Source organism: Vulpes lagopus, chromosome 1 (genome assembly GCF_018345385.1).
Source record: "Vulpes lagopus strain Blue_001 chromosome 1, ASM1834538v1, whole genome shotgun sequence".
Taxonomy (NCBI): domain Eukaryota; kingdom Metazoa; phylum Chordata; class Mammalia; order Carnivora; family Canidae; genus Vulpes; species Vulpes lagopus.
The window spans coordinates 24,582,681-24,601,011 of NC_054824.1; the positions used below are offsets into that span (position 1 = coordinate 24,582,681).

The following is an 18,331-nucleotide window of genomic DNA, read 5'->3' on the forward strand; positions in this document are numbered from 1 at the left end:
CTACTCCCTGCAATTCATCCTATGAATCTGTCAGAATCATCCTATAAAATGTAGATCTAATTTTCTTAATCCCCTGTTTAAAAACTTTTCATGGAGTCCCATTACCAAAAGAATTAAGAAAACTCCCTGGTGTGTGTGTACTCACACACACACACTGAACCTCTCAAAACTTAGCTCCTAATCTCCATGCCAACCTCTTAAGCATTCCTTCTTCCTTCTCCTCTTAGGTCAGCACACCACACTACGCATTTGCTCAGCTACTTCACTTTCTCTGAAATGCTCTGTTTTTACCATTCCTCGGTGAATTTATATTCATCCTTCAATAAATAGCTCAAACATCACTTTTCTTTATGATAACTTGCAGCCTCCCTTCCCCCACAGAGAGCTAATCTGTTTCCATCATGTTCTACAATAGTACTCTAAGATCTTTATGTACCACTAATGAAACTGTATTGTAATGATTTGTTTACATGTGTATCTCCCTCTAGCTAGAATGTCTCCCAAATTGTAGGACACTCACCATTGGTGGTACTACAGATGGTTTTATTTATTGCATAGAGTGAGAGTTGGTCCCCTTTTAATAATCTACATCAGGGAAAACATTTTATTTTGGTGCTAGGGTGTCTTTAGCATCTTTCTGTTGTATAATGATTAATTTCTGCTTTTAAAAGAGTGCAGACCTTAGTCTTGGACCCTTTATAGATAAAAGTAATTGTCTAGAATTTACTTTTTTTTAATAAAATGATATTTTGTAATGATTACCCTCTCTCTGTGAAACTTTAAAACTTAATATTGGTGATAGAGTGTTTTTTAAAAATAAAAGTAAACCAATTTAAAGAAAAGCCTATTACAGTAAAGAAGTGCACCATGGCAAAAATCTCATAGGCTATATGAAAATGACTTAATTCTGGGAAACACTGGCCTGGGTCTTTCAGAACTATAAAGCATAACTTCTATTTTCATCCCCAGTTCCTAGTACTATGGATAACATACAGCAGATTATCACTAAACATTTGCCAAGTTAATTAGGTTAGGAAGAAGCACACAGCTCTAACATTTTCAAAACCAAGTGTCAGGGATCCCTGGGTGGCGCAGCGGTTTGGCGCCTGCCTTTGGCCCAGGGCACGATCTTGGAGACCCGGGATCGAATCCCACATCAGGCTCCCTATATGGAGCCTGCTTCTCCCTCTGCCTATGTCTCTGCCTCTCTCTCTCTCTCTGTGTGCGTGACTATCATAAATAAATAAAAATTAAAAAAAAAAAACCAAGTGTCATTTTGGGGGACATGCAGGTAAAGTGACAGGCCTTCTGTAATCCAGTGTTTCAGAAAAAGTTAAATACCATCCACTGTTACCACATAAATGACCTTTTAAATTATTTCCTATAGCTGCTGTGGAAGAAATCAACTTCATAAGAGGATACAATCATAGATTTTTCAACTGGATTGTGTGGAATAATAACCCATAAACCAAAGTTTGGGTGCATTAGAAGAAAGTTTACAATACATTCTATACAAATCACCACATCAGGGCGGGGGGTGGGGGTGACTGGAAGACAGGCACTGAGTGGGGCACCTGATGTGATGAGCACTGGGTGTCATGCTATATGTTGGCAAATTGAACTCCAATAAAATAAAAAAAAAAAAGATTCAGGATGGTGGTTACATCAACTAGGACAGACAGGGAAAAAACAAAACAAAACAAAAAACCAAATCACCACATCACTCTTCACTTTCAAGGTCATGCATGGAACGTTTTAAGAAAGGGTAGACCAGAGCAGCTCTAACTAGAAGAGAGCTAGCACCATCTGTTGGGGAGTGAGTTCCCAGCATGAGAAACGTTCACTATCAGGTGACTTACTAATTCTGAATTTGTTTCTTCAAAGTACTTTCATCACACTGATTTCAAGACACTCACACACACCCAAGTACAATATAATTTTCACTAAGTTCTAGTTCTCCATTTTGACAGTCAAGAACAAAACTAGTTCATTGATCTGATTAAGATATATTCGTCTTTCATGATTCGACTCCTTAATTACAGACCTAATAATTAACCTGCTTTGATCGATTTAAGAAATGGAAGAAAAGATAACTATATAGCCACATACACTACAGGATTACTTTAAAAGAACAAACACATGTTTCTTGGTCTTATAAACCAGCCTTGGCATATCTGTAGTAACTAGAAATAGGGATAGCCTTGAATTTCAAACTTTACGAATAACCCAGAAACAGTGTATTTGTACTTTCAAACTTTCCCCCCAAATCTGCTGTTGAGATTGAAAGGGTTGTGTTTCTCCTGTCTACCATTTGTAATAGATGCTCCAAAGTCACAAAAAAGAGTAGAAGAGATAGCCAGCTTAGAGTGGGAGGGCAGGTGGAACATGAAGGCAAGCCCTAAGTGCTTAGATTCTAAATGACAAGTTAGCTATCGGCATTCTCCCCCAAAGACAGGGCTCAGGAGTAAATGTTCAAAATTAGAAATAAATTCATATGTGCCTTTATTTTAAGCATAACTATAGGGCAGCCCTGGTGGCTCAGCAGTTTAGTGCCACCTTCAGCCCAGGGCCTGATCCTGGAGACCCAGGATTGAGTCCCACGTCGGGCTCCCTGCATGGAGCCTGTTTCTCCCTCTGCCTGTGTCTCTGCCCCTCTCTCTGTGTGTCTCTCATGAATAAATAAATAACATATTTTAAAAATAATAAATAAAATAAACATAACTTATAGATTACTGATTTTATTTATTTTAAAATATGTGATTTATTAAAAATTATGTTATTTATTAAAAATCAGATTACTGATTTTTAAAGACTTGTCCACTAAGACAAATTTTAACAAGTTGAAAAAAGATACTTAATTTTTCTTGCCATTTTCTTTACAAAAGTGTGATTTCAATGAAAAGTTTAAAATCTGTTTACTTAAAAAAATCTGTTTACTTTTGAAAAGTGAGATAAATGATTGTATCTACACTGGAAATAACCTTATCCATTTTCCTGAAATATTTTCCAATTGAAAATATTATTGGGAAAAAAATCAAGAAGGATCAGATTGTAACTTTATTTATTTTTATTGAGATATAATTGATATATAACATTGAGTTTAAGGTATACAACAGTGTTCATTCGATACATTTATATATTGCAACATGATTACCACTGTGTCATTCACTAACACCTCTATCATGTCACATAATTATTATTTCTTTTTCATAGTGAGGACAGACCATAATTTTTTAAATGTATTAAGTAGAAAGGAAGCAGCTGCTACATAGAATATATTAAAGTCTGCCATAGAATAGGGGCTATAGTTATTAAACAATTGTCAGATTTTGCCAGTGGTATACTCCTGGGGAATTCCCTGGAGATTTAGAAAGAAAAATTAACTCTCCCAAGCTGGTAGGATAGATACCATTTGGTGCAATGGTCAAAGCAATGACTGATTTACTAAATGGCACCTAGCTAAATTCTAGGACTTAGGGTAAATATTATTTGTATATTTACAAATATATACACAAATATTATTTGTGAGTATGGTGCCAGGCAGGGTATTTAGTCTTGACCTAAGCCTTTTCCCTACTTCTTTAAGTGTACTCCAAAATGCCAAGGAAAAGACAAAGTACAATTTCATCACTCATCTCAACTGGTTTGATGACCTGGCCAAGACACTGGCCAAGCGGAGCATTGTATAATGTTCTTTCATTGTGCATGCCTGACCATGTCCCTCCTCAGGCCTTCCAAATAGAAAGCAGGTTACTTACACTTCTTTAGAAACAGGAAGAGCATATGTTTTTATGTAATATAAATAATTATGGGTCCACAGCTAAATTATTAAATAAAAATGTACACACTTAAGGTATACAATATAATGGAGATATATATATATATATGCAGTGAAATGATCACTAGTCAAGATAATTCACATGTCCATCTCCTCGCAGTTACCATTTCCACAACCGACTTTAAATCAATTCCAGCTACTTTAAAAAATATTTTTAAAAATTTATTTCAGAGACACAGAGTGGGAGAGAGCATGCAAGCAGAGGAAGAGGGAGGGGCAGATAATTTCAAGCAGACTCTCAACCCCACGACCCTGAGATCATGACCTGAGCTGAAATCAAGAGTCAGATACTTAGCCAACTGAGCCACCCAGGTGCCCCCAATTCCAGCTACTTTTAAAGTCCAAGTTTCTAACTGAACCTCCTTTCACAGTTTAAAACCCTTTTCTCAGAAACTTCCATCAATAGGAACAGGGAAAAAAAAAAAAACCCACTCCTCATGTACTGTTAAATCTTCTCACATACTCCTACAAAAGCTTTTCTTCAAACTGTAAAGAGCTTTGTAAAAATTTTTCAGTTATAAGGAGGGTTTCAAAAATAATCTGACAGTACCAGAGGTAAGAAGAAAAAAGTAAAAATCACCTAGAAAAAAAAATCCAATTTACATATGGACATACATATATTTTTAACTAAATAAGTTCATAGTTTACATGGAGTTTTTATTCTACTCAATATGCTAGGGAATAGATTTATTAATAACTCATTTCCCACCAAGTCAAGTCTCTTATCTTCACAAGGTCATTATAGTGGATTGAATGGTGGCCCCAGAAAAGGTATGTCCAAGTCCTAAACCCCCAAATATGACCTTATTCGGAAAAGGGTCTTTGCAGCTACAATTCAGGATCTTGACATGAGAGCAGCCTGTATTATGTGGGTGGGCCCTAAATGCAATGACAGGTATTCTTATAAGACAGAAGAGGAGATGGACCTGTGAAGATGGAGGCAGAGACCAGAAATATGCAGCCTCAAGCCAAGGAACGTCTAAGGGCACCAGAGACTGGAAGAAGCAAGGAAGGATTCTCCTCTAGAACCTTCAGAGAAAGTGTGTACCAACACCATGATTTTAGACTTCTGACCTCCAAAACTGTGAGAGAATAAATTTGTTTATTTTTAAAAAAAGATTTTATGGGACTCATGGGTGGCTCAGCGGTTGAACATCTGGCTTTGGCTCAGGGCATGATCCCGGGGTCCCAGTATCGAGTCCCACATCGGGCTTCCTGCATGGAGCCTGCTTCTCCCTCTGCCTGTCTGCCTCAGTACCTCTCTGTCTCTCTCATGAATAAATAAACTTTTTAACTTTTTTAAAAAAGATTTTATTTTTAAGGAATCTTTATACTCAGCGTGGGCTCAAGCTCACAACCCTGAGGTCAAGAGTCTCATGCTTCACTGACTGACCCAACCAGCCAGGCACCTCATAATTTTTTTGTTTTAAACCACTGAATTTGAGGTCTAATTTGTTATGATGGCCCTAGCAAACCAATACAGTCAGCATTCCAAACTTTCCTACTATACACCCAGCCTGCTCTTCAGCCTTATTTTCCTGTTCTCCTGCTTTTTACTCGTTTGCCTCCTTTCAGTCCCATATTGTGTCAAAGTCTTTGCACATGCTGTTCCAGTATGTGGATTTCTCTTCTTCATTCTTCAAATACCTCCCCAAGACTTCAGGAAAAGGCCAGTGATCCTCTAGCCCTGTTTATCAACCACACTAGGGGCACTTTCAGCAGCATACAGCTCTTACCACAGCCTTTATTGTATAGTTTATGCGTTTATTAGTGTAGTTGTTAGACTCGACCTCCCTATCAAACTGTAAGCTCCGTGAGACTAGGAACCCTGCTCACCCCCTACCCCGGCTATATCCCCTGTCTAGGCCTGTGACTGCTGTGCCAAAGCAACTCCTCCTCTTTGAATGAATGGCCACTGTTCCAGAAGCGTTTCTAGACCTTGGGAAACTCTCCCAGGCTTTAAGACAGCTGTGAGCTGCATAGGGTGACCCTATTGTTTACCCACCAAAATCAAGTGCTTTTGAGAATAAAAAGGAGTGCTATTGATTAATAATTACAAGTTACCTGGTTACAGTCCTGGGTAATAGGTTGTTCCAACCACAAGAGCAAACCTGAAGGCAGAGGATAACTAGAAAGGGCTGGGCTACATTTTGGAGCAAGGAAAAGAGGGTACTTTAAATTTGCCTAGGGGATCCCTGGGTGGCTCAGCGGTTTAGGGCCTGCCCGCCTTTGGCCCAGGGTGGGATCCTGGAGAACTGGGATCAGTCCCACGTCGGGCTCCCAGCATGGAGCCTGCTTCTCCCTCTGCCTGTGTCTCTGCCTCTCTCTATGTCTATCATGAATAAATAAATAAAATCTTTAAAAAAATAAATTTGCTCAATTGCCACTGCATTTTCACTGCTTTCTTCTACATCACACATTCATTTGTTCTTTCGTGTACTGTTGGACCCCCCCCCCCTACAATGCAAGCTCTGGGGGGTTGGGTTAGGGACTGGGCCTGCAGTGTTCATTGCTGTATCCCACACCTGGCACACTTCCTGGGGCAGAGTAGGCACTCAATAAATATCACCGCTGAATAGTAGGCCCTAAAGGAATAATGGATGAAGAATCAAGACACTAATAAACAAACAAAACCCCGAATCCTCGCAATCTGAAAACCTTCGAAGGCTCAGGCCTAAAGGGGCAGGCGACAGAACAATTCCCAAAGTCTCGAGCTGAGGATGTCTGAGGATGTAGGGATGAAGGCCCCAGGGGCTGTCGGGCCGTCGAAGTCAGTCGTCATCCCCACCGACTCCGACGATGCCCGACCCCCGTCTGCGGATCCGGGCCCCGGCTCAGCGTCAGCCCCCAGGACCCTGGCCTTCAGCACCCGGACGCAGCGACCCCAGCCGCCCCCTCCCCGGATGCCCCCGGACTCAGCCTCCAGGCCCCGCCCGGCCGCGTGCCCGACCCCTGCACCCGCGGGGCCCCGCGGCGGCCTCTCCCGGACCTCTCGGCCCCGGGGCTCCCGCGCGCAGCCCGCCTCCCGGATGCCCGCGGCCCCGCCCCCTCCTCCGAGGCCCTCCTCGCACCCCCTCGGCGCCCGGGCCCAGCGCCGCCCGCTCCCCCGAGCCCCCCCGCCGCCCCCCCCGCGGCTCGGCTCGGCCCCGCCCCCGCGCGGTCCGCACGGACGGGCTCGCGCCGCGCAGCGCCCCCCGCCCCCCGCCCGCCTCTGCGGCTGCGCGCTCGCGGGGCCGAGGCCGAGGGGAGGGGGTCGCGGAGGGGCCGGCGGAGCTGCTGGGGCGGCGGCGGCGGCGGCGAGACGCGGAGCGAGCCCGGCGGCCGCGGGCAGGCCCGGAGGCGGCGGAGGCAGCGGTCATGTCGCGCTACACGAGGCCCCCCAACACCTCCCTGTTCGTCAGGAACGTCGCGGACGCCACCAGGTGAGCGGCGGCCGCCGCCGCAGGTTGGCGCGCGGGGGAGGGGCGGGGTAACGGCGGCGTCGCGCAGGGGCGGCGGGGCCGGGCCGGGGCCTGGGGGGGGGGGCGGGGGGCGCCCTTCCCCGCGGGCGCTGCGAGCCTCGGGCTCCTCGGCTCCTCGGGCTCCGCGGGGCGGGACGCGCGCCTCGGGCCTCGGGCCGCCGCTCCGCCCCGGCTCGGCGCGCCCCCGCCGCGGGGCCCGAGGCCGGAGCCCGCCCGCCGCTCCCTCCCGGCCGCCGGGGTCGAGGGCGCTTTCGCTCGGGCCCTTTGTCGCCGGGCCCGGCCGGGCTGCGCGGCCCGCGGCCCGGATGGACGAGACTCGGGGATGGCGACGAAGGTGTAGGATAACGCGCACCTGCCTTGGGCCTGACGGTCCCGGTTCCCCGGGTCTGCTCGGCTCAGCGGGGACGCGGCCGATTCGATTCTGCTGCCCCGTACGGAGGAGGGTTCGGGGGAGGAGGCCCAGATGTGTTCCCGTAAAGTTCAGGGTGCCACATAAACACGCAGGGCGACGGCTTGCCTGGCCGAGCCCGATCCACTGGGACGCCGGGGCGCGCGTTCTCCTGCGCGCGGGGACGTTCCGTGGTGCCCGCACCTTGCTGTTGAGGAGGGACGTGCGCGCCGAGCGGATTCCCCCTCCCCGGCGCGCGAGGGGCCGCGGACGGTGGGAGAGGGGCCTTCGGAGACCTTTCCGTTCCGCCGGGTTCACTTAATCTGCTCCCCGCTCAGCCTGTTTGTAGGTAGGCAATAGTATCTTGTACTGTGCGGAAGGAAACGCAGAAGCCCCGAGTTCTGATGACTTACGTGGGGCTTCGTGGCTACAGATGTATGGGCGCCCTTCACTCCAGAGCCCTAAGGCAGTGATCAGGATTTACCTTAGGGGAGTAAATGTTAAGTTTGTTTTTTTTTTTTTTTTGGATTTGATCTCGACTGTTATATAGGTCACAGTTATAGATTGTGGATTAATAATACCTTAACTGACATCTGAAAGATGCCTCTGTTTATATTCGTTCTTCTGTCAACCTGTTTACCCATACGTGATGTAGAAAACAGAATTTATAATTTGGGTAGAGTAAAAATTCCCACAGTTAAACAGACCACTTGAATGCTTAAATAAGCATCAAGCCGCTCCAGTGTGTCTACCAAAAAGAAAAAAAAAAAGAAGAGAGAGAGAGAGAGAGAGGTTTCCAGTTCTGATTGGAATTCGCCCCCACAGGGGCCAGCCAGAGTAATAGGAGTGAAGTTGTGAGATTAAAGGCACAATGGGATAGTGTGGACTGTAGTAGCAAAGTGCCATCTAAGAGGACAGCAAGTGGGTACTACTAGCTCCGGCTAATAACTACTGTGGAGACGTTTGGACTTGTTGCCACATCATCCTAATTTTCTAAAGTCAGGAAACTGTGTTCGTGTGTGTAAACTGTTTCAGAATGTTGGCATTTATGGAGTTGAATCATGAGATTCCCATTTTTGTAGATTTAAAAGTCGTAAAATATTGGCAGTTTCATGTTTCAGCACACCTTTAATCGTTTTTTTGTTTTGTTTTGTTTTGTTTTTAATTTGTTCGTGAGAGACACAGAGAGAGAGGCAAAGACACAGGCAGAGTGAGAAGCAGGCTCCATGCAGGGAGCCGGATGTGAGACTCGATCCCAGAACCCTGGGATCACACCCTGAGCCAAAGGCAGACATAACCACTAAACCACCCAGGCGTCCCAACCTTTAACATTTTTTTAATTATTATTTTTTGTTTATTTATTCATGACAGAAACATAGAGGCAGAGACAGACAGGGAGAAGCAGGCTCCCTCTGGGGAGCCCGATGTGGGACTCCATCTGAGACTCCAGGATCACTCCCTGAGTGGAAGGCAAACGGTCAACTGAGCCACCCAGGTGTTCCCCCCCACCCCTTAACATTTTTTAAACATTGTACTAGCCAATAAAACACATCAGCAAGTGACACATGATCTCTGATCTAGATAATCTACCTTAAGTAAGCAAGACTAAAAATTGAGATTTATTGATTTCCTTTTAAAAAATTTTCACTTTTTAGCACTGCCACTGGGGGCAGTTGTCTAGGGGGTTTGTATTAATGGAATAGTAATTGGTAACATTTATTGAGTATTCACTGTGTGCTAAGCACTATACTACACATTTTGTGTATAATAGTAAATTTTCAGAATAACCCTATAAGGTATGTTCTTCGTTAATCCCATTTTACAGATTAGAAATTGCGGTTTGAGAAATTAAGTTTCTTACCTAAAATTGCATAGCTACTGAGTAGTTTTGTGAAGGTAATATAATTACATATAACCTATATTGAAAGCTTTTTTGTATGAAGTAGCATGCTAGTTAACTAGCATGCTGGCTAGATAAATTAATTTTATGTTTTATTTTGTTTTATTTTGTTTTATTTTAATTAATTAATTAATTAATTAATTTATGATAGTCACAGAGAGAGAGAGAGAGAGAGAGAGGCAGAGACACAGGCGGAGGAAGAAGCAGGCTCCATGCACCGGGAGCCTGATGTGGGATTCGATCCGGGGTCTCCAGGATCGCGCCCTGGGCCAAAGGCAGGCGCCAAACCGCTGCGCCACCCAAGGATCCCTAATTTTATGTTTTAAATTAATTTTATGTTTAGTATGCTTTACGTTTTGAATTAATTTTATGTTTAGTATGCTTATAAAGAAAATTATTGGGATAAATATTAAATGACATAAAATTATATATTTTGTGTGATTTCAATTATATTAAAAAATGAAGAAAGGAAAACTATAGAAAATGAGCCTGGAAAGAAGTCCACTTGTGTAATTTTCTTTATCCTGTTTTCAAATTTCATTTAATAAAATGTGAGTTTTATAACAAAGCCAGATTTTATCTCAAATGTTATTTTGCAGTAGCCATTTTAATATATGCCATAAAGCACAAAACATTAAAAGATATTATGGGTTAGCATAAAATTTGTTAGGAACGAAATTGAGTACAAGAACCAAAGAAAGATTTAAAATACATTTTAGGGCAGTCCGGTGGCTCAGCAGTTTAGCGCCGCCTTCAGCCCAGGGTGTGATCCTGGAGACCTGGGATCAAATCCCACGTCAGGCTCCCTGCATGGAGCCTGCTTCTCTGCCTGTGTCTCTGCATCTCTCTGTCTCTGTGTCTCTCATGAATTAAAAAAAAAAAAGGAATATTGATTTTAATATCTTTTTTTTTTTTTTGCCATGTAGAAGAGTAACTTCTTTTTTTTTTTATTATTATTATTTATTTATGATAGTCATACAGAGAGAGAGAGAGGCAGAGACAAGGCAGAGATACAGGCAGAGGGAGAAGCAGACTCCATGCACCGGGAGCCCGATGTGGGATTCGATCCCGGGTCTCCAGGATCGCGCCCTGGGCCAAAGGCAGGCACCAAACTGCTGCGCCACCCAGGGATCCCCGAGTAACTTCTTTTTAAATGTCAGGTATAGTTTTCTAATGGAACAAAGTAATATCCAAATCCCAAACATAACTCTCATTTTGCTGCATAACAGCACATCAGGTTTGGGAACAGCCGTCAAGTCCCCTCTTTTGGATATCCTTAGCATTCTTTGGTTACAGTGTATATGAGGCTATGTTGATACTGACAGTGCTATAGAAGAAGTATTAGAATTCAGCAAGATTCATGAGAAAAAGTGTCAGCAAACTCAAATAGAAGGAAATTTCCCCAGCCCAGTAACAGGCATCTATGAAAACCCTATAGCTAACAAGATTCTTAATGGTTAAAAACTGAATGCTTTCCCCCTAAGATCAGACCAAGCTAAGCCTGCGTGGCTTAGTTGGTAAGTGTCCAACTCTTGGTTTTGGTTCAAGTTACGAGGGTCTTGGGGTGGTGAGATCAAGCCCTGTGTGGAGCCTTGAGCTTAGAGTCGGCTTGAGATTCCCTCCTCCCTTTGCCCCTGTTTGCGCTCTCTTTCTAAAATAAGTAAATCTAAAAAAAAAAAAAAAAAAAAAAGAACAAGCCAAGGATGCCATCACACATCCTCATTCATCATTTTATTGCAGGTCCTAACCAGTGTAACAAGGCAAGAAAAATAAGAGTCATAAAAAATTGTAAAGATAAAAGCAAAAGTTGCACCTATTCTTAAGTGACATAAAAACTACAGTAACTAGTGAATTTTAGTAAGTTATCAAGTATATAGATGAACTTATGAAAAATTATATATTAGCAGCAAACAATTGAAAATAATGAAATTTTTAAGACAATTTCATTTGCCTTAGTATCAAAAAAACAGATTTAGGAATAAGTTTAACAACAACAACAATAAAACATGTAATAAAAACGTTTGCACTAAAAACTACAGTACCAAGAGAAATTAAAGAAGACAACATAAAATGATAGATATACCATGTTCTTGGATTGGAAGAGAAAATATTACGTTACCACTTCTTTCCCAAATTGATTTTATTATAGATTCAAGGCATTACTAATCAAAGGCTATTTTAAAAATAGGAACTGGGGGATCCCTGGGTGGTGCAGCGGTTTAGCGCCTGCCTTTGGCCCAGGGCGTGATCCTGGAGACCCGGGATCGAATCCCACGTCGGGCTCCTGGTGCATGGAGCCTGCTTCTCCCTCTGCCTGTGTCTCTGCCTCTCTGTGTGTGTGTGTGTGACTATCATAAATAAATAAAAGTTAAAAAAAATAAATTAATTTGAAAAAAAAAATAGGAACTGGGAGTGCCTGGCTGGTTCAGTCAGAAGAGTGCAACTCTTGACCTTGGGATCCTGAGTTTGAGCCCCACACTGGGGGGTAGAGATTACTTTAAAAAAAGAAAGAAAGAGAGAAAGAGAGAGAGAGAGAGGAAGAAAAAGAAAAGAAAGAAAGAAAGGGAAGGAAAGGAAGGAAGGAAGGAAGGAAGGAACTGACAAGCTAATTCTAAAATATATTGGCATATGGTGCACCCGAGTGGCTCAGTCCAGTTAAGCATCTGTTTTCAGCTCAGGTCATGATCTCTGGGTCCTGGGATAGAGCCCTGTATTGGCCTCTGCTCAGCAGGGAGTCTGCCTCTCTCTCTGCCCCTCGCACTACTCATGTTTATGCTCTCTCTCTGAAGTAAATAAAATTTAAAAATACATCAGTATATTGATATACAAAGGATCTAGAATAGCCTTGTAGAATGGAAGACTTACAGTACTTGACATTAAGACTTACTAAAAATAGTAATCAAGACAGTGTGATACTGGCCTAAGGATAGACAAGTAAGTCAATAAAATAGAGAGTCCATAAATAATCCACACTTACAGAGTCAAATGATTTTTGACAAGGTGCCATAGCAGTACAGTAGAGAAAGGAAAATCTTATCAACAAATGATGCTGCAACAAATGGATTATTCATACTGGAAAATAATGAACTGCAGCCTCTACCTCACATCATAATTTGAGCTGGATCATCAATTGAAATGGAAAAGATAACAATATAAATAAAGTTTTTAGAAGAAAACATAGAATATCTTCATGACCTGGGGATAAGCAAAGATTTTTTACAGGACAAAGAAAACAATTACTATAAAAGAAAAAAAGAATATTGATAAATTAGATTTCTCTAAAATGAAAATTTCTGTTCATTAAAAAATACTATTAAATAGGCAAGCTACAGATGAGAGAAAATATTCACAGAATATATACACAAAGCAATACAAAGGGCTTTTTTTCATAATACATAACTTTTACAACTCGATAATAAAAAGACATAAAAAATGGGCAGAAAGCTCCAACAGACTTCACAAGGAAAACTAGCACATAAAAAGTGCTCAACATCATTTTCATTTGGAAAGTGCAAAATAAAACCATGGTGAGATTCCACTTAATATCCCCTTGAATGGCTAAAAAAAAATTTTTTTTTAAAGTGCTTACAAAGATTGGCACAGCCGAAACTCATATATTGTTGGTGGGAGTATAAAATGGTACAACCACTTTGCAGAACTGTTTGGCAATTTCATAAAAATTATATATATACATACATATCTTCTTTAACCCAGAAATACAGCTAGTAGGTACTAACGGGAAATAATTGGCCCATACACATGAAAAGATGTTGCATCTAAGTGGTCATTAGGTAAATTAAAATTAAAATAAGATTCCCATTCACTTTACAACCATCAGGAATTGAAAATGTCAATGAGGTGGTGGAGCAATAGGAATTCTTATGGCTGTTTTGAGTATAAGTTGATTTGGTCACTCTAGAGAACATGTAGGGAAGCTGAAGATAAGCATACTGTCTAACCCACCAATTGCATTGTGATACATTCCAGGAATCTAGCAGAGCTCTACTGTATGTAGCACATGTATCATAATGTACACTGTAGCACCCTTTGCAATTAAAAAAAAAAAAGGGCAGCATCTTAAGTGCTTATCCATAGAAAGGGATGAGTAAATTGTGGTTTATTGATAATACCAATACAGAGTTAAATTGAGTGATCTAGAACTACATAGAGAAATCTCAAGGGTGGAGAAGGAGCAAAATTACACAAATTGTCAGATACTATTTAAATGGAATTTTATGTATATATAAAAACACATAATTAGGGATATATTCACTTGCAGTAAAAATACTGAGTTATGGAGGGGCACCTGGCTAGCTTAGTTGGTATAGTGTGTGACTCTTGCTCTTAGGGTTGTGAGTTCAAGCCCCATGTTAGTTAGGTATAGAGATTACTTTAAAAAAAAAAAAATAAAGTCTTTAAAAAAAAAAGGACAAAGTTATAGGGAGGAATAATGATTGTTTCTAGAAGAAGAATGTAAATATAAGTGTCTCATTTCTTTTTCTTTTTTTTTAAGATTTTGTTTATTCATGAGAGAGAGAGGCAGAAACACAGGCGGAGGGAGAAGCAGGCTCCATGCAGGGATCCTGACAGTCTGGATCCTGGGTTTCCAGGATCAGGCCCTGGGCTGAGGGCAGTGCTAAGCCTCTGAGCCACCCAGGCTGCCCCAACATTTATATATATATATATATATTTTTTAATTTTATTTATTTACTCATGAGAGACACAGAGAGGAAGAGACACAGGCAGAGGGAGAAGCAGGCTCCATGCAGGGAACCCGATGTGGGACTCAATCCTGGGTCTCCAGGATCACACCCTGGGCTGAAGGTGGCGCTAAAACACTGAGCCACCCAGGCTGCCCAAGTGTCTCATTTCTTAAAATTACTGAAAATGATGACAAGTATTGAAATATAATACTGTTGGTAGATATATAGGTATTAATGCCCTATTTTCTGAATGTCCAAACAGACCCCAAAAATGCAAAAATGAGAACAAAAAACAGCTAATAGGTGTGGGAGTGGTGACAGTGAATGGGACCCAGCTCTTTTTAGAAGTTTGTCTCCTTCAGACTCCTGTCACCTTTGGCTTCTGGGATTCCAAGCCACCATGATAAACATTGCTCCAACGTCCTTTTGTACTATCTAGGATCCTTTTTTTTTTTTTTTTTTTTAATTTTTTTTTTTTTAATTTTTATTTACTTATGATAGTCACAGAGAGAGAGAGAGAGGCAGAGACACAGGCAGAGGGAGAAGCAGGCTCCATGCACCGGGAGCCCGACGTGGGACTCGATCCCGGGTCTCCAGGATTGCACCCTGGGCCAAAGGCAGGCGCCAAACCGCTGCGCCACCCAGGGATCCCTAGGATCCTTTTCCTATCAGCCGCACACAGTAGGTTGATGGGATTGGTTGCCTTAGAAAATATTCATTTGAATTCCAGCTTTACTGCTGGTTGTATGTACCTCTCATTCTTGGTATCCTTGGCAGGGTAATTTCTCTCATTCTTGGTATCCTTGACTATGAAATGGATAACAATAACATTAAATGGTAACTCAGTATTTTGAGTGCCTATTGTGTCCAATCAACTGTGCTAGGTATACTGGTAAAGACACCCCTTTTAAAAGTGATCTCAACACTGATCCTCAGAATCCCCATAAAAAAATTAGACCAGGATGCCTGGGTGGCTCAGTGGTTGGGCGTCTGCCTTTGGCTCAGAGTATGATCCCTGGTGGGGCGGGGGCCCACAATGGGCTCCCTGCATGGAGCCTGGTTCTCCTAATGCCTATGCTCTGCCTGTCTCTCTCTCTCTCATGAATAAATAAAATCTTAAAAAAAAAAAAAAAAATTAAACCTAACCAGGCCCCACCATGGGAAGCACTAATTGAGTCCAGAGTTAATGCATCAGGCTGGAGTACCTGTTTCTATTAACATCTGCTTCACAAATGATTCCAATATTCAGGAATAGTTGAGAATCTGTACTCTGTTGTCTGTGTTCTGTGGTAGGAAGGATTGTATTTCCCTTGTTCTCCATCATATCCCTAGAGTCTGGCCACGTAGGTGCTCAAAAATTATTTGTTGAATGAATAAATGAAAGAAGACATTGTCACTATCCTCTAAAGATAATAGTTTCAGGGAAGGCAGACAAATGTTTTATAGTAAGTATTAAATGAAATAAAAATAGTAAATAATAAAAATATAATAAATATGTCAACTGCACTGCCTGGTGTATAGTGGACATTTAATCATAGTTGAATTCACATCCCTATCTTTAATCACTGACTTCTGGTCTTGAAAGGAAAATATAATTAATTTGTATAATCAGAATTTTCAGTTTACAGGAGTCTGTTTGTTGAAATTTTTATTTTATTTTTTAAGTAATCTCTATTCCCAATATAGGGTTTGAACTTACAACCCTGAGACTGAGTCAAATGCTCTGCCTACTGAGCCAGCCCAGTGCCCCTGTCTACAGAACTTTTTTTTAAGATTTTATTTGGAGAGAGAGCACAAGTTGGGGAGGGGGTGGGTGGTGGAGAAGAAGGAGACCTCCTGCTGAGCAGGAAGCCCAGCTCAAGGAGCCTGGAGCTCAATCCTAGGACCCTGGGATCAGGACCCAAGTCAAAGGCAGAGCTTAACCGACTGAGCCACCCAGGCACCCCTTATCTACAGAACTCAGAGATGATCTACCATCACCTCAAATCCAGCATTTCTTTTGCCTCCACCCTCCCTCTTCATCTCTTTTCCAGCTATCTAATTTTTGTTACCAACACCATCTTTCTTCCATTTGCCCAGGCTAGCAGCTTTGCGGTCGTTTTCGAGTCGTCTTTCTGCATAATATGTTTTGAAGTACTCTTACTTCTTCTGAGCCATGTTTTGTGCCCAGAGCTTAATGTTGAACCTCTAAGATCTCCAGGAAGCAGTAGGGTATAATGATTAAGAACAGACTAGCAGGGATCCCTGGGTGGCGCAGCGGTTTGGCGCCTGCCTTTGGCCCAGGGCGCGATCCTGGAGACCCGGGATCGAATCCCACATCAGGCTCCCGGTGCATGGAGCCTGCTTCTCCCTCTGCCTGTGTCTCTGCCTCTCTCTCTTTCTCTCTGTATGATTATCATAAATAAAATAATAAAAAAAAAACTTAAAAAAAAATTAAAAAAAAAAAGAACAGACTAGCATTAGGCTGTGGGAGTTTGATTCTAGTTCTGTCATTTGCTGGCTTGGTGACCTTAGGTAAATTGATCTGTCTGTGTGCTCAACTGTAAACAACCATAGGGTCATCGTGAGAATTAAGCGGTCCTAAGGTGAACAGAGACTTGATTACAAATGCACTGTAATTGTCAGCTATAAATGCTAAGCATTTTGCCTCTTGAGTTAGATTGTTCCTCCATGAAAACAAATATGCTAAATATTCCTTTAGTCTCCCCTCGTTAGTTCCTATCACATATAGGAGGTTTAAATATAGTTGTCAAATTTAAGAATACAGTAGGTATTTTGCTTTATGTTTAGTAGTAAAACATCCATTTTTCTTCAAAGCCTGAGAAATAATTTTAGGACTTCTTTAGAACCTAATTCTTGTGATCTGAAAACAAAATTAACATAAACATGAAATTATAGTGAGGCAAATGAATGTGTTCTCAATGAAATAGGGTTGTTAGAACTCTTTATGTTGACAATTGAAATATCTTTTAATAGAAATAACTTTCAAAGATGGATAACTTTCCTGGGTCATTGTTTCCCCAATCTGATTAAGCTTAACAGCCACCTGGAGTGCTTATAAAAATACAGATTTCCAGCCCCTAATCTGTATCTTTTAAACTAGAACCTCTAAAAGTGAGGCCTGAGGATTTGTTTTCTTTTTTCCTTCTTTCTAAACCCTGGGTGATTCTTACGACAGGCAATTTTAGATAATACTAGTCTAGATAATATACTTTCTTTTGAAGGTTTCAACTGGATTTCCATAGGCAAAACATTTTAATCCGGCTATTCATATTTCTTTGCCTTATTTCTAAAACACTTCAGGCCTGAGGACTTGCGCCGTGAGTTTGGTCGATATGGCCCTATAGTAGACGTTTACATTCCACTTGACTTCTACACCCGCCGCCCAAGAGGATTTGCTTATGTTCAATATCCTTTGTTTTCTGTGTGCATGTCAAATTACTGGATACGTGTGCAGATACGCATGTGTATTCAGGAGCATATGTTATGAGATTAATATTGCCTAATTAAATGTGTTTATTTCTTTATCTCAGAAAATCTAAAGCAGTCCACAGTAGCTGGCAAGCACCCCCCAGTTTGAACCAACCTGTTAGCTAGAATCCAAGCATAAACCGAGCAGGCGAGAAAAAAGGCACCTAAAGTTCAAGCATCAAGGAGTAAAGAGGGAGGGTGGACACAGATATAAAGACCTGGAAGAGGGGAAGTCTTTATCAAGCAAAAGACAAAGCCAACACCAGGTTGAGACTTCGGCTTTCCTACATTTATTCAGAGTTCCAGAGTCAAAGCCAAGTCTGATTTTGTTGGTTCTTCGTCTCTTATAAAGTCCATCTTGCAAGCCTTAAAGAGTAAAGGTCAAGGTTCAAGATCAAGTGACATTGAGGTAATTGCCAGTCTCATTTTTATATTGCATTTCTTGAGCTTTTTCTGTTTTCTATTTTAAAAAAAATTAAACCAGTGAATAACCTCCTGGAAGACAGCTATTTAGTCATTTTATATAGTTTATTTCCATTTTAGTTAGGTTTAATATATATGTAGATAAGG

General features: G+C 41.8%; 1 protein-coding gene across 7 annotated transcripts in view; it reads left to right on the forward strand.

Annotated features, from left to right (window-relative positions):
* Nucleotides 1-18,331, forward strand: part of SRSF12 (serine and arginine rich splicing factor 12) — a 41,858-nt gene that overhangs the window by 15,287 nt on the left and 8,240 nt on the right. For 2 of the 7 annotated variants that reach the window (XM_041746013.1, XM_041746018.1), the window contains exon 2: nt 17,824-18,170. Coding sequence is in view for 2 of the 7 variants with exons in the window: in XM_041745990.1 (XP_041601924.1) it covers nt 7,196-7,260; nt 17,594-17,698 (170 nt within the window). In the remaining 5 variants the exon portion in view is untranslated. Of the gene's footprint in view, nt 1-7,058; nt 7,261-17,593; nt 17,699-17,823; nt 18,171-18,331 lie in introns of those variants that run through there. The other 5 variants (XM_041746032.1, XM_041745990.1, XM_041746005.1 and 2 more) reach the window with 5 other exon arrangements.